This window comes from Camelus dromedarius, chromosome 14 (genome assembly GCF_036321535.1).
Source record: "Camelus dromedarius isolate mCamDro1 chromosome 14, mCamDro1.pat, whole genome shotgun sequence".
NCBI lineage: Eukaryota > Metazoa > Chordata > Mammalia > Artiodactyla > Camelidae > Camelus > Camelus dromedarius.
In genome coordinates this window covers 62,662,225-62,682,136 of record NC_087449.1, presented here as the reverse complement: position 1 = coordinate 62,682,136, position 19,912 = coordinate 62,662,225, and the positions used below count along the sequence as shown (strand labels likewise).

Here is a 19,912-nt window from a genome sequence, read left to right as displayed (position 1 = left end):
TCTTCCTAAAGGAAGAAAGCCGATAACATACTTAATTTCTTCAGCAAAGAAGAGAAGCACTTTTGCTCATCACTAATGGAACCTCTGCTCTGTTCTGTCCTACTTTCCATCCCTCTCTTTGTGTCTTTGTCAAGGCAATATAGGATGCTTTTGATCTTGGGTACTCTTTTGATCCCACATATGTTTTGATGCTATACTTATGACTGCAAATATTTTAATAATTTCCCTGTTTTTAAATAAAAGTTTTTTCGTCAAAGTCAGTTGTTGTGCAAGGGATTAGAATTCATGGTTCATTGTTAGCTAAATGCTGATTTTTACTGATAACTTTTGCAGTTGTGTGGTAGGTTTCTTTCTTTCTCTTTGGCTTTAGAGCATTTATTTCTAGCAAGCCCACATTTCCCAGCTCAAATTCTACAGACCTAAATTTTTGTCAAGGAGATAGGAATTTTCTGTTGGTTTTTAGTGAGTACATTTTATCTTTTGTAGTTTTAGCCATCGTTTCATTGTTTTAAATCAGTCTTGTTTGTTATGAATTGGATAAAGACCTTATATTATTTCTTGATGCAAATGGTATTAGTAGGAAAAAGATTTAGGAACAGGGTTGAAATACCCTCCTTCATTATGGAAAACATACTAACTTATAAACTTTCCTTGAGCACCTTCTCTTTGTCAGGCCTTGTGATATAAACCCTTTACATACATTGTCTTCTGTATGTTAATCTCTGTTCTTCAAATCAGGAAACTGAGAATTCGAGAAGTTAAATAATTTTTTCAGGATCATACAACTAGAAATGACAGGGATGATATGAAACCGAGTCCTGCTAATTCTAAAGGCCTTATTTTTCTCCCTATATGATGCTTGTCCTTTGTGTGCATAACGCTTTCTTCCAGGCACTAAAGAGAATATGAAAAATTAATTACTACTAACTTTCCATCAGAAGCTTATCATTTGACATCACTCTGTTAGATTGTAAGGTGACTGCTGTCATATCAGCTATGTCACAAAGCAGGATCTCAGGAAGTGATGCTGGTTGTGGTCATTCTTGTGATGGAATGGTCGTGACCATCACCATCTTCTTTACCGACAGTAAGAACCTTGGTGCTTGTAAACGTGGTTTTACTCATTGATACCATTTGATCTAGTCAGTCAGTAGGACAGATGGTATCAGCCCCAATATGTAAATGAAGAAACCGAGGCCCAGGGAAGTAAGGTGACTTGCCCAAGGTCCCAGGCAACTGCAGAGCCAGGACCTGATCTTCTGCACTAGCATCTCAATTTTTATTTTTAGTTAACACTTTTGAGATATTGCTAACTGCTTGATTTGTTCTAGACATGCCTCTGTATGTTAAAAAATAAAAACAACACTGAGAAAGGCAAAATGTATAAACAAAAAGCCCTACCTCAACTCAGAATGCATTTTAGTAGCTCTGAGGAAAACCATCTGAAGATGAATACAGTCAAGTTAAATGATGACGAGAAAGAGAGAGGGAAATTGAGACTGTTTTTTGGATAGTTCGGTGGAAAACCTAGCTAGCACTTTAGATAATTTTGTTCTTTGGGGTAAAGTGTACAGAGGAGCCACTTCCCTTCCAAGAGAACCTTCACTGGCCCTTTGTGCCCAGGAAAGCAGACCTGGGGCACAGCAGTGATCCAGTGGACACTGACTTTGTGTCCCTGCACCCAGAGTCTCAGCCAGCCCTTGCCCCTAGCCAACCTACTGTCATGTCTACTGTGACCTGATTGAGGGCAGAGGGGTCCATTTGCCTTTTGTTTAAGATAAACAGCATTTGTTTGTATTTGTTTTGTAGGCAGTATATTTATAAAGCTCAAATGAGACTAAGACACTGTTTATTCAAGGCAAAAGTTTTATCTTTGCACAAAAGAGCATACCGAGTGCCTGCCTGCATGGATTCTGTGGGGGAAAAGGCAATTTATGACTTGTTTCTGTTTTTGTCATTATGTATGACTACTCCATTTTATAGTTGAGCTGATTATCCCCATAATAGCTTTTCCATGTACCTATAAGCAAAGAAGAGGGGAATGCCTCCTTATAAGCATTGGAGTTTTAGTGTATTTAAGTTGGCACAAAACTTTAGGTTAAATGAAATTCGCTTCAGACAGTGATCTATCCCTTAGAGAATGTGGAGTTTTCTATTTTCAAAAAGACTTTGATCCAAAATAAGTCACCCCAGGGATTTATTTTCCAGCCAAGAGGAGGTGCCTTCAAGTTGTTGTATATAGAGAAATGACTCAAATTCTTGGCAACAGAGTTTTTGTTTTATTTTCCTCTGATAACCTTGAACACTAAAATGATTCCCTTAGTCTGAGCTCTTTTTGGTTAGAAGCAAATTTTAGATGCTGAATGACCCAGCAGTGACCTATCCTAACTCGGTCAAACCTCAGATGTTTATGGGAATTGGAAGTGTGTTGGGGGAGGGGGGCGGGGGTGCAGCGGATGCATGAGAATCCCATGAGTGACCAGAATTCCCGGGCAGTCCCCACCTGCCCATCGGGTGGCCTTGCTTGTGAAGGAGCTTGGTGAATGGGGCTTAGCTGTTCTCTCCGCCATCCCGCTCCCCATCAGGCAGCTCGGTAGCCAGAAGTAGCAGGAATGACACCACTGTTGAAGCTCTGTTTTTGAAACAGAAAGATTGGGAAAAGTTTAAAACTTGCCTTCATTTCCTAGTAGTAGTTCAGCTAAGAGTCAGGCCCTTAGTTACCTTCTTAGACTGAACATCTCATGTTTCAGAGGAATCCGCTCTGTCTTCCAAAACTGCAGTGTATGGTGGTGGAAAAGTGTGTTCAGTTGCTAAATTGAAAAGACAGGAAATATTTGTGTCCCCCAAAGAGTAGTGGTTTTCTACCCTAGGATAAACATGGTGAGTAAAAGAATAACACGTTCAAGCTTTTCTTTGGTTGACTGGTTACCCCAGAGATGTGGTCGTTCGTCTCTTTTCTGCATTTCAGTATTGTTCGTATCAGTATTTTGGTCTTTCTTGAAAAATTGTGACAACCTTAAGGTGAGGCCAACTATAACCCATTTTTATAAACACATGAAGGACAAATCAAATTCTGATCCTTGGCAGTAAAGGATCAGAACACTCACGCTGTTTGGAAGGGCCCTTTCTGTTTTCTCGACCTCTTGCTCCTCTGTGATTATTGTAAGTCTCTCTCCATTTTGAAGAAAAGCTAAATCAAAAGTGTTTTATTAGGAGGAAGAGGGGATTTCTTGGATTCTCATCCTTAAAAATCGGAAAAGGCTGTGGATACTATAGCCATCGTTGACTGCGTAGCTTCTGTAAGTCGGTGAGGAAGGGCGTGGGAGCTTTACAAATGCTAGCTCATTTAATTTTCACATGGACCCTAAAATGAAGGAAGGCTTATCTCCATTTTACAGATGAGAAAAATGAGACCACATGGTTGGTTACCTTGATTAAAGTCTAATAATGGATGAGTGTTGGAGCCAGAAGTTTTAGGAAAAAATGATTCGGGAGTCTGCCTGTGTATTTTTCCTCCACATAATGCGCCTTCTCAGATACGATCATCTACCAAAGCCAAACCATTGTAGAAACTAAAACACAGGTAGTTGGAAACAACAGTCTTTTAAGGTAAAGCTCAGTTTCCTATTCATTCCTAACTTTCTTTTCCCCTCTGTGTTGGACCTCAGGATTTTCCAGCTGTAATTTCTAAAGCTTTCTGAATTAATCCTTATTATCTGGGAATCCCTAATCTCATGTAAAAGGATTGAAATAGGGCAAAAATATTGAAACAGTTTTCTTTATCCAAACAGAAAATGACTTAAAAGCGTCTGAGGAAGCTGGCTGTACTTTCTCCCACACCAGACGTGCTTGACCCAAGATTTATTCAGATTCAAATAATTTGAGTTGCACAGTCAGTTGGCTCTTTCCTCCTGCTTTGTCCGTCAAGGTAGGGAGGCTTGTGCTTTCTCACTATCAGCTGATGGCAGAAAATAAGCTCATTCTCTCCAGTAGCCCTTTTCTTTCCTTGCTCACCTCCCTTACTCTGTAGTACAGCCTTCCCAGTTTTGTAGAGGTGTTCATGTCTCTACATTCTGCTAGCACGTTGGCTTTCAGATGCTTAGTGGTACCAGTGCTGCAGTTAAGAAGATGGAGAATGCTGGGGACAGTGTGCTGTTTCTGAGGGTTTTATGGTAGTTCTATTAACCTAATCTGTGGTTTGCTTTCTGGAGGAAAGGAGACAATTAACTTACTAACACTGTCATTCCTTGTTGTAATATTCCTTTGTATTTGTCTTGATTTTTAGTTATTGATGAAGCATATATTCGTCTCTAATCCCTTCTGTAAGTCTGAAAGCAGGCAGGTGGTTATTACCACCACCACCACCACCATCATAAAGAAACCAAGGCCCAATGGAAGTAAATCACTTGTGCAAGACGGCCAGAGAGTGGTAAAGCTTTGGGCTTCTTCCCTGGTCTCTGAATTCTAGAACATTGCTGGACAGTACTTCTTGAATCTTACCTGAGACTCTAGAAACTGACATCTCTACAGAAGACTTGGGTTTTCCATCGTTGGTGTTGTGTGAGCTGTGTTAATGTGCCTTCCAGGCAGAGTGGGTTTCAGAGAACACAGGTGGAGAAAAAATGTATCTTTCCCTTTTAGAGATGTATTGAATCATTCATTCACCATGGTGCGGTTTATGTGAAATATTTGGGATATTCTCACAAACAGGAAGTGTGAGAATAGTTCTTAGAGCAGTTTTTTTGTGGAGTGGAGGTGGTAGGAGAAAAATGTAAGCTTCTATCAGGGTTTTACATAAAGTAATTTCTACATTGTTGGAGGTGAGTGGAAATAAGAGAGACCGTGGAAGGAAAAAGGAAGGCCCTTCCAGAAGGGATGAGAGTCTGGCTTTGCCTGGGCTTTCCTCGTGGCCCGATGACGGCGTGTCCTGGCCTGACTCTTCAGGGAGGCTCGGTGGGGACTTGGAGGCCCAGTTGGTCAGTGAATAGTGGCAGAGACACTGCACACTTAGGTCAAACAGGCAAATAAATGGGAGCGATAGCTTCTCGTTTCTTTTCTGTTAAATACCAGTAGGGAAGCCCTCCTGTGCTATTTGTAAGAACAAGAAAATTTCCTACTTAGGCACATGAGGAGGGTGGAAATGAGCTTAAAAACTAGGAGCCAAATGAGGAAAGTCAAGAAAAGGGACGAGAAGGTGGCAGAAAGCTGGCCGTCGGGCCATTTTCTGTTTCCCCAGTGGTGCTCGTTCTCTCCTTGCCTTTGTACTTCCCCTCATAGCTTTGCTTCTGTTGGGAACGCCCTTCTCCCCATCTCTGGCCTAATGGCTCCGGGTGTGTGAGGTCCAGTCCAGTGCCCTGTAAGATTCTCCCCGCTCGGAATTCCCAGGGCACTTTGCGCTTTCTTTAAGACGGTGACCATAGTTTTCCTTGGAAAGTAACAACCATTTGTACACGTCTCTCAAACATCCATTTAGCATTGTCAGTTAGGTGCTAGGTCCTGTGGCAAATAGGAAAGTAAGACTTAAAAAAACCCTTTTTTTTTTTTCAGGGATATGGAACCAGGTAAGGCAGATGAGAAGTAAGCAAGTGTATTACAGAGAGAGTGAGTCTTGCGGCTGGGATCTGTGCAAAGTATTTGCAGTTTGGTGAGATAAGTGCTGTGAGGGCCAAGGGGAAAGAACACTTTATTCTGTCCCTCAAGTATAAGATCGACTTGAGACGAAATGTGTGATGGATTTGTCTGTTTATCCCTTTGCATCTTGGAGTAGACCTAAAGCTCCTGGAAGGCAGAGATCTTATCTGTTGTCAATTGTTGCCTCGTCGTAAATGTTAGTTGTAAGAGTGGAGGTGGTCCAGGTGGTGCCCTTGTGGGCTCTCCCTTATCGGGCATAGCATTTTCACATGGTGTACATTTGACGAATAGTCATTAAATGTGAAATACCTCCTGGATTTTTAAATGATCTATTTTATGGTTTTTATGTGGAATAAACAAACTTTGGAAACATTTCTTTATGACTTTCCTCTCAGACATATCTGTAAGCTGACTGAGATGCACAGTCATGCTCTATGTATAGAAATGCAGAGAGGAAAATGCTGCTGACTTTCAGGATCCTGTTTCTTCCCCTCTGCTCCCCATCACTCAGGTCTCGGTTACTGACCTGGATGGAAGGAGGCCAGGTGGGCATTATTGGATCAGGCCCAGGCTCTGCAAGGTGGCAGGAAGCCTTGGGAAACTGTCACAGCGGAAACCCCAGTCCCTCTTAATCAAATGAATTAAAATAATATTTATGGGCAATATCTGTTTGCTTTATTAAAGGAAAATGTCTAAGTAAACATTTCCTGCAGGCTATTGAATGTATCTAACAACACATTGGTTCGGAAGCAATGACTTTCAGTGCTTTCACTGCAATGAAAATTAAGCAGAGCGTGCTTCCAAAAACAGCCCATTGTTTCAGCTTTGTTGCCTTTGTTATGTTTCAAAGCAGGGTATTTTGGCCAGATGGATTATTTTCTCTTTATTGGTAACTTGGAAACTGGCAAGGATGATGCCAAAGTTGGTTGTAAAAGGGCTGCTAATAGCTCCTTGTAGTTTTATAGAAATTTAACCTTTGTAATCCTGTTACTGTTTGATCTTCACAAACACATGGTAAAGAGTACAAGTATTATCATTGCCACTTGACAGAAGAAGAAATTGAGTCACAGCAGAGGTCATTGACTCGTGGAGGGTCAACAGGGAGTGTGCAGAAGAGGATGAGGACTCGGGGCTCCTTTCTGGCCCCAGACTCTTTCTCATAGACCATATTGCTGCTCTAGAAAGCACCCTTTCCCCCTCGGGAATTAAAGCACTTTCCCGTCTGTGAGATGACTTAACCTTGCGACATCCCTATGGGGCCAGCAGAGCAGGTGATGGGAAATTCAGTCACACAGGTTGAATGGCTTTTGCCAGAATCATGCAGCCAGTGTTGGCACCAGTGGTTGGTGTCCAGGCCTCACAGCTCTAAGCCCTCTTCTCCTCCTGCCAGACTAAGTCTCCTCAGCTGAGGGCTGGAGGAGCTTTCCGATGTGGGGAGACAGCTATGGAAAAATCTTACTTCCAAGAGAGAGGGCCTCACTTTGCTGGCCTCCATGCTCAGGAGTGTGAATGATCCGTTTTAAGCATCTCAATCGGATGTGCAGATTTCTCGTCATAGGATCACTGAGAAACAAAGCAAAAGGGGCAAAGCCAGGTCGATCTTATCAGCCTGCTTGTGGGCACACTCCCCACCTGTTTGGATTTTATGTTCAGTGGCGTCAGCCAGTGAAGTTGGTGGGATTGCTGCGGTGCGGTTATTTACAAATCAGGTGGCAAGACAACTTGAGATGCCTCAGTGAGTAAGTTATAGAGAGAGAGAAATTCTTAGGACTAAACACAACGAAGAATTCGCCACTTGTTTCTCTAAAACATTTATAACAGAGCAGTGAACGATGTCTAGCCTCAGTTTTTTTAAAAAAATGAATTCTAGGAAAAGCCTCGTTTGAATAATGTTTCATATGGTAACTTAACTCTCTCACCTCTCCCCTTCCATCAAAGCCCATTGTGAATTCTTCCGGAGAAAGATCTCAAACTAAAACTCTTCTCACTCTTTCCATATGAACATGGCAGAGCCAGCTCTTCCCAGGTTTGGGCCCTCAACACAGCCTCTGATACTCTCGTAGAAACTCGTAGGACGCAGATCTGGGAAGGAATTTGAAGATCAGCTTTTGACCCTTTCAAGTTACAGATGCAGAAATTGAGACCAGTAAGGTTCTCACAGCTTTTTAGCCGCAGGGCCTGCTCTAAAACTCCGGCCTTCTGGCTACAAATCTGGTATTGTCTGTGAGACAGGGTCAGCAACTGAGCACCTGCTTCCTGTCCTTTTTGGAGGAAGAGAAAGGTAGTGGGGCCAGAGCCCTGATGCTGTGTCCATTTTCTCAGCATTCTTTCTGTTGATTTTATCTGTTTATCCGTCTGTCTCCACACTAGACTGAGCTCCTGGAGGACCAGGGACTAAGTCACAGTCATCTTGGTATTTTTAGCCCCAAGCACTGTGCAGGGTATGGAGAAGGCCCTCGAGGGGTTATTGAACCAAAACCGATTTTTTTTGTGTAAAGGTCAGCTCACCTGAATGGGAGGGAAATTAGGCTCCTTTGAAGGACCTCACCTCACTAGTCCTTCACCTATGCCTCATCCAACCAGTAAACCCCTGCAAAACTGCCCCTCACCTGAAAACAAAACAAGACCCCCCGTCCCCCCCAAATAAATAGGGAACCCCTCCATAATTAGATTTAGAGGGCAATTGTTGAGATGAGATAGAGATAAAACTTTGATAGACACATCTTTGTAATGCCAAAATGAGTGTGACTCTGTTGGTTAAATGAATTTTTAAAGTTTCTCCGTATGCTTCTGTGTTTATCTGCATTATTAATTATGATCATTGTCATTGGGTTCCCTCTAAAGTTCTGAGTTAAGAGAGAGAGAAAAGGGAGCCTCCAGGACTACTAAGTCTACCCTAGGGAGGGAACGGCCGCTTGCCATCCCCCACGGTGAGCCCCACGGCCGCCAGGTTCTGGGCCTACAGCTGGCCAGCCCGGAAGAACTTGCTTATAAGAACACTTTGGCTTGAACTTGTGCCTCTTCTGAATCCTCCTTCAGAAAGGCACTCACTGTGCGGCCCCTGGCTGCTGTGAGCACGGTGACCTGCACGCTGACCCTGCGGGTGACGCAGTTCCCCAGCCAGCCCCCTTCCTCTCCTGCATGTCTGAGCGGGATGTGGGCGAGTGGCGAGCTGGGGGTGGGGGGCAGGCTCCCCCTCTCCTAGCAGGGGTGGCGGGTCAGCCTGGGTCGGGGCTGCGTCCTCTGCACTAGAGGAGAGGCCTGAAACCTTCGCTTTTTGCCTTTTTACTTTAATCTGGAATACTCTTAACAAGACAGCCGACCAAATGGTGCCTGAGTCCTGACCCTTTGTCGGGCCAGCTGCAGTCCCTGTCTTTCCGACTGAAAGTCTTCACTGGGGTCCAAGCCCTCAGTCGTACTGTGGAGCCCTTCCACTTGCTGGTTGGAGCAAGATTGCAAAGAGTTAACACTTTTGCTTTTTCGGAAAGTTATCTGTGAAGAGTATTAGTTGTTTAATAAAGCGTGCCTGCCCTCCCGATGAACCCGCCAGTGACTCTGCAGCTGGGGTCATTCCAAGTTCACGCGGTGGACTTTTGACTGCCTTCTGTGTCTGTGAAAACAGTCGGCAGCTCCTGCGGGGATCATTCATTCAGGCCTGTAACACAAAACTATTGCCAATGGGCACCTGCTGGGGCGGCTTCCCAGGAGGGCTTGGGGGGAAGAGACCAAACTTCAGGCATCTGCGGAGATAAGGGCAGCAGGGGGGCCGCTCGGAGCCTGCTAATCGCGCTGCACTTAGACCCCACTGCCCGGCCCGCGGGCTGGTGTCAGGATGTATTAGGGATCCCCGGTCCCGATAGGATGTGAGCTAATTAAAGGCCTTTTACAAAGAGGAGGGGAGTGGGAGAGTGTGTGAGGAGAAGAGGAGGAGGAAGGCGGTTTTGGAGCACATTCCCCAAATTTCTAGCACATTCTTTATTCCTGTCTCTTATCCCTCAGAGCAGAAGAGAACAAATTAAAAAGTCTGAACATTTGGTTACTTCTAATCTTAAATCTTAATCCATTCTGCCTGATACTGTAATGCTTTTAGCTGCTGTTTCTATGGGATTACATATACCATCAAAGATCTTTTGCCACATTTCCCCTGGAGACATCCTACTCTTGAAATACTGTAGGTCGACTGCTTGAATCCTGCCCTTTCCCCCAAGTCTGGCTCGTCTGGGCAGTGAGTACCTGCTGTGGCATGTTCCAGGTCTTCCCCTTTTCCTTGGGAAGTCCGCTTGCCAGCTGTAGGGAGTACTGCTGGGAAGATTACGCAAATTAATTAACTATAAATTATATAAAGTAGTAAGAGCAGCAAATGCTCTCATTAAATTTTAGGTGGGGGGTTGGTGTTATGGTTTGAAATGTCAGGGCATCCACCATCTTGAAAATGTTGCTGGGTACTAGCATAATAATTCATTTTGTAGTCACACTCACTTCAGAAAAAAGTCACCTGAAAATGTTCAGTTTACCTGCTGTTTTGTTTATCTAGCTTATATATCCCTCCCTCCGGCAACAAGCAGTAGATTAATGTATTTATAGACCTAGGGTCCTTTTAAGTCTGTTATTTTCTTAATCTGCCTGGTAATGATACATTTCTTGAAAGCAGTATTGTTCACACGCAGACCCAAGCCTTTATTATATCGCTTCTGATACATTTCACACAAACTTGACTGTGTGCAGAGAGGCATTTAGATTAGTCTTGTACTACATGGTAACAATCTGAGGAAATTCCAATCAGAAGCCAGCAACCTGTTTCCTTGGTTGAGGACTGCTGGTGTATCTGGCTTTGTCTGTGTTCTGATAAGCAGTAACCGCAATGTTAATTTTGTATTTCCTTGCCTTTTGTCTCACATAATCTGTTCTCAGAACTGGCCAGGAGCTTGTTCAATGTCATGCGACTCTTGAAATAGTGGGGTAATTAAATTGACCGTGTGGAATATGTTAGTGTATTCTTACCGTAAGTGTTAAAACTTTAATTCCATCAACCTCGATTCCTCAGTGTTGCTGTAAATATGAGGTAGATGCAATGCAGATTGCACAGGTGAGGGGAGTTTTAAATTTGAGCTAGTAGTTGAATGGGTATCTTTAAAATTGCTGCTAGCTAATATTTACTGACTGCTTCACCGTGTACCAGGTACTGTTCAGAGTCTTCACACGAATGGACTTGTTTACACATGAGGACATCGAAGCTCAGAGAAATTGCGTAACTTGCCCAAGGCTGTGAAGAGAGCTGGGCTGGGAACCAGGTTCTCTGACTCAGAACCTACCCTCCTGGCCCCGCCCAGTGCAAAAGTCGCACCCTGTTCAGTGGGCTTCGTTCATGGGCACGTCTACAGTGTCGTATTTGCAGGAATTAACCACATACAGCTACTTTCTCAAGGTGGTGCTGAGATTTTGAATCACCACTTAAAGTCCTTTCCTGTAGGACCCTCTGTTGTGTGGTTAGTTCTTTTGTAGGTGTTACACCATCCAGCCACAGTGTGGCTGAGAGCCAGAAAATACTCTAACCCCATCGGAGACACTTATTGAAGGCATTTTAACATTGTTCCAAGCCCCACACCCAGAGCTGGCTAAATATAGACCTACACAACCAAAAGCATACCCTCATATGAGCAAATCTATTATTTGTTATGTCTACACAGTAAGTTCACAACTGTCTGAACAACTGAAAATGCCAGGCTCTTGTGTGAAACACAGGGGAGAGAAACATGAATAAAACAAAGTCTTCCCCCTTCTGGGTCATGGCCCAGCACAGGAGAAGGTCCCATAAATAAATATGTGCGTGGAAGTCTTCAGGTGCCAGGACGGACGTCTGTGCGGGGCCGGGGCGGAGGGTGGGGAGGGGTGGGGATAACGGTGGGGCGGACCTTTGTACCTGGGAAGGAAGGCCCTCGCCCGATTCTTGATGTCAAGGAGATGTTTACCGTGTGGCCAGGAAATGGTGGGCACAGGAGGGCACACAGGGGCAGCCCAAGCAGGAGGGGCTAAGGGAGGTGGAGCAGCGGCCTTGGGGAGGTGGCTCAGTGGCACCAGTGCTGAGGCTACAGGCTACTAGGACCAGAAAGCACGCCACTCCATCAACCAGTTTATTCGGGAAAAGACTGGTCTGCCATTTTACACCCCTTTGTTTCCCCTTCCTCTTCCCTTACTGATTATAAGTGAATTTCAAGGGGTAGAGTCCTCACTGAATTTGTCACTTTTGAAGCCTAGTATCGTTGTCATGATAGGACCATAATCTGCATACATATAATGTTAACTGTTAATGTTTTGCAAGTATTATTATGTACGTGGGTAGAGTATTTGCACCTTTGAGGCAGGGGTGGGTCAAAACAAAATCAACAGGCCCTACCCCATCTGGAAAAAGAATGCAAACTTGACTTGCTTTTTATATAATCAGAGCTAAAACCAAATCATAGCCCGTTCGTTCACAGCAGGTAGATTGCAAATCCAGCCAAGCCATTCTTTCTTGTCAGAGTGACTCTGTCCAGTGCTAAGTCATGGACTGCCTCCGGCATTTCCAGTTAACCTAGTATCTCCATTTAGACGTAGCAGAAAAGCAACCTCCCCGAAGCCCAGACAAACAAACTCAGGGTCCTTGTTAAAGGAAGAAGGCGTTTAGACCTCAGTTAAAACAGCTGGGCTAGAGAGGCAGGAAGAGGGGAGGTCATGGGCACTTTTCTTCAATCATGCTTTTCTGCATAATTTAGAGCGCGACAGATGGAATGTTTGTCATTGACCCCAAACCATGTTTTGGGAAGTTAACTTATCTGACCCCGTTTGATCAGTCCATTAAGCTGTTTCGCCATTTTCTTTAGACAAAGCTGCACAGACATGGCCTCAGTTTGAGAGGGAAGAGCGCAGTATATACAGGAATGTATTCCCCCAACCTTGCCCTGCTCCCAGCCACTCCAATCAGTAGGTTTTTCCTCTGAGAATCCCTCCTTTCCTGTTTCCACTCAAGGCAAATAACCGTGACTAAATTTTGATTTGGAATTTTAGTTTTTCATGTGGGATTCAAAGGGGACTTTTATCTTGAGGTAGGAATGGCTACTGTTTCTCCACTGGTGTTCAGATTAAGGCTACATAGGTCCCCTGTTGACGCCTTGGAACTCTGTGCCTTAGTGTTTTCCCTACGCTCAAAGTTATGGTGCTGGATGGAGTCTGCCCCAGCTCTTGGGGTGGGAGAAGGATTGGGTCCCTTGACTCTCAAGATTGAACTTAGGTTGGGCTGCTTGGCAAATATGGTAAAGAAGAGATTCCTTGAGTAAAACCTGATAAAATGTCCATCATGAATGGAATCTCCTGTCCCTCTCCCAGCTCACCTTGGGGCCTGCTCTGTGGTGGTTTGACCACCCAGAGCTTGAGCATTTGTGAGTTGCCACTTGTGTCCTGGTGGACTCAGTGGACTGAGTCACGGTCATAGGACTTGGAGAAATTTATATGTGACATGGAATACTGTTTCTTTAAAATTTCCCTGTGTTCTTACCACATAGTCTATTGCCCTTTTCCATGGAGCCTTTATGTTTGATGGGGAAACATGGTTCTGCATCCATCACTCACTGACCATGTGAAGTCCATGTTGGCATCTCACCCCCTCATCTCAAACAGGTAAATAGTGGATGAGAAGTGTTCCATCTTTTGGTGGAAGTTAACCAGTGTTGGGGTGTTAGCACCATAGAGCCAGCTGCTGAATATATTCTCATCAGACATTTTTCCCTGCAAATATCTCCTAGCTCTAGCATAGCCTACTCACCCCATTTTGGATGCCTGTGTTCTGAATCGGCACCGAAAGTTTTAAATGTAAAGTGTTAATGTTTTGATTATTTCCTGTGTGCCCGACACAATGCTAGGCACTTTATACCTTTTTAACCCGTCTTCCAGCTGCTCAGATACCTTGGAGTCATCCTTGACTCAGCACATCCTGTCAGCTGTACCATCTGGGAACATCCCCCTCCTGCCCGCCTGCTGCTTCCGCACCATCCCAGTGCTCATCCCCACCCCGTTTATTGTAGCGACTTCTGCGTCCACCCTTCCCTCCCCACATCTCACAGCGGCGCTCAGTACAGCAAATGTCACTTCTTCTACTCAGCCCCCTCCTGTGGCTTCCCACTTCACTCTGCATAGAAAATTTAAGTCTGTGCAGTGATTTATAAGGGGCACGTGGTCTGGCCCCTCCCCGTACCTTTCTGACCCCGTCTCTTACCCATGTGGCACTCCCCACCTCACTCAGCTCCATCACTCCAGCCTGCTTGCTGTTGCTCAGCCCTCTGCCTCAAAACTGCCGCCTCAGTGCCTCTGCACCCGCAGTTCTCTGCCTAGAGTGGTCTGTAACCACGTGGTTTTCGCCTGCATTTTCTGTATCCAAACATCACTTTGTCATGAGGCTCTTCCTGGTGCCCCTCCCCATCTAAAATCGCAGCCCCCTCTAGCAGCACCTCTTATCCTCCCTCCTTGCTTTGTTTCTCACTTAACATTTACTACTGCTTTCATTTTATGTGTGTGTATTATTTATGGTCTGTGCAACTAGAATATAAATCCCAAGAGGGCCGCAAGGTTGGTCTGTTTTTTCACTGCTGCATCCCCAGTCCTTAGAACAGTGCTTGGCACATAGTTGATCCAAAGTAAGCTTTTGTTGATAGGAAGGGAGAAATGAAAGGAGGAAGGAACAGACTGACCCCAGGAGTTAGGCATGATCTCAGTTTACAGATAGGACTCTGAGAAGCTGCCTAGAATCACAGAGGCAGTAAATGAAGCCAGAATTTGAACCCAAATGTGTGACTCCAGAACTCCTCTGGTTTCCTCTCCTGTTTTCCTCTGGGTGTCTCTGCCTGACTTGTGGCTGTCATAAATATAGACTCTGTGAATTGCGTGCACAGATACAGCAATATGCACACATTAAAATGTCTGAAAGAGAATGCTTAGCCAGAATCTCTTGGTCTCCTTGATACCCTCTGGCACTTAATATATAGAACAGATAAAAAATGATCAGCACAGTTCTTAACCAGATGCAACATGAGATTCAACATGAGAAAAGTTACTAGCACACAGAGCTGCAGGGGTGAAAAAGAGCACATTTTTGGAAACACAGACTTTCTAGTCAAACTGGTGAGCGGTCTTTGTGGTCATTTATCCCCAGAGCTCCTGTGGGTTCAGTCTGGGTTCATGCGGGGGAGCAGCACCTGTCAGTCCCCGAGGTGGCACTGTCACGTGCCCATCCATACCCTGTGCCAGGCCCTGTCCCTGCCCCACGGATACAAAGGACAAGACAGTCACAGAACTGAGTGTGCCTTCAGCAAGCTTCTCTCTCCTTTGAACTTAAAGGGCTCCTTTCAGTGAATTCCTAGAATGTTTATTTTTTTTTCCTCCAAAGGAGCAGTCTCCTAATTTTATTTTCTCATCTTGTTCTGTGAAGTTCTGAAGTTCATTTGGCACTCTTCTTTTGCCAGCATAGGAAGTTGAAGGCACTTATCTGAAGACTAAGAAACATCCAAGGCAGTGAATCCCTGTTTTCTTGTCTCTCTGACCCTTGCGTAGACTTAAAAGCCGCCGTTAAGGTTCAGGAGCCTCTGGAAGACTCCGTTCTTGTCCATCTGTAAAGCCACAGGCACGATGTGAAAAGACATGGTAATGGTTCCATCCATCTCAGGGAGTTCTTTCTGTCTTGTTTCTCATCTTTTGCCTTGGACTTCAGATGGTTTTTATTTTCTTCTCTAGATGCTGCCTCTTAAGGGATACAGCCTTAAGCTCGTGTTAACACCTGCGGCCCAGGAACATACCTGAACTCCTGCTGATCTGGGAGAGGTGCTAAGAAATCAGTCCTCAACTGCTGCTAAATATGTTCCCCTGTGGTTCCAGTTATGTCCAAACTTAAGGGTATTGAGGGACACCATTAGATCTGTGTTATTTGTTATAGGTACATGCCTTCAGAACCTTTGTTTAACAGAAAAAGAGACAGTGGTGGCAACAAGTGTACAGCACTCTTTTAGAAGATAGGACCACAGAGGGAGGAAAATGGATGAATAATAACTTGAAGGGACGGGAAAGTTAAAGGAAGACATTTTTAAGATTGAACAGATTCAATTGTATTTGTCAGGCTGAAAGAAGAGGCAAGAAAGAGCGAAGATACAAGAGAAGAGATGCTTGATTTAGTGATACCCATGACAGGGTCATTTTTATCTACCTACCTACCTATCTATCTATCTATCTGTCTGTCTATCTGTCTGTCTCAGACGTGCTAGGGGTTGAACCCAGGACCTCGTGTAAGCATGTGCTCTACCACTGAGCTATACCCTCACCCCAAGACAGGGTCTTATGAGAGCACAGAGGAAGGGTCTAGATTTAGGAAATGGTCAGCCCACTTACTCAATTTAAGGTGAAGGAGGAGAAAAGAGGGGATTTTCTCCTTAGTTAAGTAGAATCTGTTGTTTCTGTATAGTGGGAATGGGGTTAGGTGTTAATGAGTTGAAAAGGAATGCAAAGCAGATCTTTCGCTCTAACAGTGTTCCAGGCACTGTCTAGGTGGCAGTGGTGCAAAGATGACCAGACTTCAGTGGCTCCGTGTCCCGGGAGCATGCAGTCTGAGCCTTTTAGCATTGCCTGCTGCAGCCCGTCTAGCCTCATGAGGAAACCGGATACAGCTTGCTTACCTGACAATCAGATACCCATACTAATAAAGCTCCACTCAGAAGGGGAACAGGAGAGGTCACCCTGCAGGTTGTATGCGGGGATAGGCAAGGGTGCATACGCGCTGCCGACCTGGAGCTGAACCCTCGTGGACTTGGAGCCACTCCTGATGGGTGGGGGGCGATAAGAGTAGCAGGAATGGGGGTGTGTCCTCGTAGTCAGCTTTCTCCCCACCTTCCTACTGGGTATTTCCATCTTGAGTAACAGAGGCCTTTCTTCTTAAATCTATTATTCTGTGCTCAAGTGAATAGCAATCATTTGCGAGATATTATTTATTATCTAAGAATTAACTGAAGTCTAGGACTTGGGTACCTTTTGAGTTTAATCTCATAAGCTGTGTCCTTAAACATTTTATTTTAGAGTCAGACTTCTAAACCACCACTATCCAAGTGAGATACAATGTGAACCACAATTATAATTTTAAAATAGTCTGGTAGTCACATTAAAAGAATAAAAACAAATAGATGAAATTATTTTTAATATTTTTATTTAGCCCATTGTGTCCGAAATATTATCCTTTCAATTTGTAATCAGTATGTAAAAATAATTGAGGTGTTTTACATTCTTTTCACCTTAAATCTTTGAATTCCAGTATGTATTTCATATTTATACCACATAACTTGTACTGATCATATTTTAAATGCACATTTTAGCTTCCTGTGGCATGTGGTCACCTTATTGGACAGTTCAACTCTAGACTAGAAATGAAATGAAAGTCACATGTTACCAACTTGTAGCGTGTATTTGAAGAGAAGAGGTTCAAGTCTCTGTGGCTGACTCGACTCATTTCTCTCCACTACTTTTTAGTCAGCTTCTCGTCCTTTTGCTGAGTGGTTCATTTCTAAGATTTTCCTTGCTTTTCATGGAAGAAGGAAGGTATTGAATGGAGAAAGGATCTTTCCATGTTTGCTTTTGTCTCCATCATTGCAATGAGAAGTTTTATACAAGATTCTAATAAATGGCTATTCAAATTACTTTTTCCCTTAGATCGTACTTTCTGTTTTTTCTCTTTCGCTGCCTGCTTGGCAAATTTAGAAAACATTCTGGTTTTGATGTTTTTGAATATAATATGGTGGTATTTCAAATACAGGCATAATTTTTAAGAAGTTAATTTTTATTTTTAAAAATGAATTCTGACTTTGGTGGCATGTTTAGAAAACAAATTCCATAAAAAATTTTAAATTATGAAATAATGGAATATTATGTAGTGTGTGTATACTTTAAAGGACAATCAAATGAATAGCTTAAATGACATCATATACTAATAGACTATCCTAGAATGTTACATTAATGCAATAGAATATATTACTATTTTTGAAGCCTCCATGGTTACATTTCTTTCCTTCACTTCACATCCTGAGGTAATCTTTGCCCTGAAATTTGTGTTAATCACGTCTTTCTTTTCTGTATATACTTTTATCATATTTGTATGTGCCCCCAAATAATGTATTTATAATTCTGCCTGTTTTAAATTTATCTACAAAAGCAGACTAAATATACCTCTTGTGACCTTTTTTAAAACTCAGCAGTACATTTTGGAGGTCCATCCATGTTGGTATATGTATCTGTAGCTCATTCATCTTCACAGCTATATAGTATTCCACTGTATGAATGTGTCACAGTTTATCTATGTTACTGTTAGACGTTTGGATTGTTCCAGTGTTTTGCTATTGTGACCAATGTCGCTGTTAACATTCTTGTTCATGTTATCTGGTGCATGTGTATAGCCTCTCCGTTATACACTGAGGAGCAGAGTTACTGGGTCACAGAGTATTTATTTGTCCCATCTTTACTTTGTTTCTTTGCAGATAATGCAAGGTCCTAATAACACTTTGCCTCCTTTTATCCCCTGAAAACATCTTTATTTCACCTATATCTCTGAAAGATATTTTACTGAACCCTGGCACTGTCCCATTTGTCTTTTATGCTCTTGTTTTTCTTCATGCTTTGATCTGGATATTTTCTGCTGACCTATTTTCTAGTTCATTAATTCTTTTTGGTGCTCTATCTATTCTACTGTTTTCATCTATCTTTTAACATCTTAATTTGAGTTCTCTGATAAAATTCTCTGTCTTTCTATAAATTTTTTTGAAGGTTACTATCATTCTATTTTAAACTCTGTGTGTAATAACTCTAATGTCTGGATCACTGGTGACTGATCTTGTCTGGGTTCTGTTTCTTAGTTTTCAGTCATTTTGTTTGACTTCCATATCTGGCAATTTTTACTGAATGCTCAGCATTGTGTAAGAAAAGTTTCAGAGACTCTGCCTGATAGTATTTTTCTCCAGAAAGGATTTACATTTCTTCTTCCTTCTGCTTTCAAATCCTCGGGGCTTTGATTTCCCCTCATGTGTACCTCCCTGCAGAACATATACTCTGAGCTTTTCATTTGCAGTGAAGGGTATATAACAGCAAGAGTTTCCCAGAGGGACTTCTGTTTCAGTAAAGATCAAAGCCTGGTGCTTAAAGAGAAGAATCTTGAGGAAGGATGGACAGTGGAAGGGAATGTGTGTGGGAGGTAGAAACTGTATCAGCTTTAACTCCTGAGATTATAACAGAGCTCCTAAGAAAGCTTAGTCCTGAAGAATCAGTTCTAAACCGTTTAGGCAAGAAAATGGCTGATTTTTTTTTTTTTTTTTTTTACAAATAAGGGTTAATTAGCTCTAAGTAGAAAGTACAATGAACCAGAGCCCCTATTTTTCCATCTTTCTAGTAATTGAGGGTTTTCTATTAAAAGCAACACAGAACATCAGAATAGGCCCATTAAGTCACCTTTGCAGGGGCAGCTTTTGAGTCACATGGATTGTGTTTTCTTCCTCATTCCAGGACTTGTTTTTTAGGCCTGAAGTCTGTTAACCTGGGAATGGCTAATTCAGCAGGCTTCACAAACACCAGACCTGCAGGAAGCAGACAGGTGTGAATTCTAAATGTCCTCTCCCAGGTCATCTTTTGTGAGGGGGAAGGATAGTAGAGGTAAGAATGCCCTCTGAAAGGCCACAGAGAAATCCAAGGGACATTCCAGGCAAAGATAGCTAAATTGCAGTTTTCAAATTTTAGTCCATCTAAAAAGTGAGAACATTTGGGTTTGTTTTAGGCGGAAGGTACTTTTTTTTTTTTTTCACTTACTTATTTTTAATGGAGGTGCTGGGATTTGAACCCAGGACCTTGTGCGTGCCAGGCAAGCACTCTACCACTGAGCTATACCCTCCCCCCATTTCAGTCTGTTTTAGAAACAACCTTCCTATGGCCTTTCATTCGCCTGGGATCAAACCAGGTCTCAGGAGATATGAGACAGGACTTAAGTACCTTGGAGCTGAGTGACTTCCACATCCCAACCCCCCAGGAGAGGCTCAGCCTCCCTTGCTCTGCCAGATGCTGAAGGCCAGTACCCCGTCTGCGGTCTTACTTAGCATTCATCACACTTGCTGCTGCCCAACAAGTGAGGTGTGGGCCTTGTACATCTAGCTCTATCCCGCCACCCCCATAAAACATTACTTAGTTGGAAGAAACAGCACCTTACTTTCTACTGAGTGCTGTACTCCTCTTAGATTTG

The 19,912-nt window shown here is 43.4% G+C and overlaps 1 protein-coding gene across 10 annotated transcripts in view; it reads left to right on the top strand.

Moving 5' to 3' along the window:
• Positions 1–19,912, top strand: part of VPS13D (vacuolar protein sorting 13 homolog D) — a 225,175-nt gene that overhangs the window by 147,720 nt on the left and 57,543 nt on the right. The window contains exon 66 of one of the 10 annotated variants that reach the window (XM_031464093.2): positions 13,170–13,284. The exons of 8 other annotated variants lie outside the window; for them this stretch is intronic. In XM_031464093.2, the coding sequence (XP_031319953.2) occupies positions 13,170–13,247 (78 nt within the window). In that variant the 3' untranslated portion in view covers positions 13,248–13,284. Of the gene's footprint in view, positions 1–13,169; positions 13,285–15,390; positions 16,618–19,912 lie in introns of those variants that run through there. One more of the 10 variants, XM_031464094.2, reaches the window with a different exon arrangement.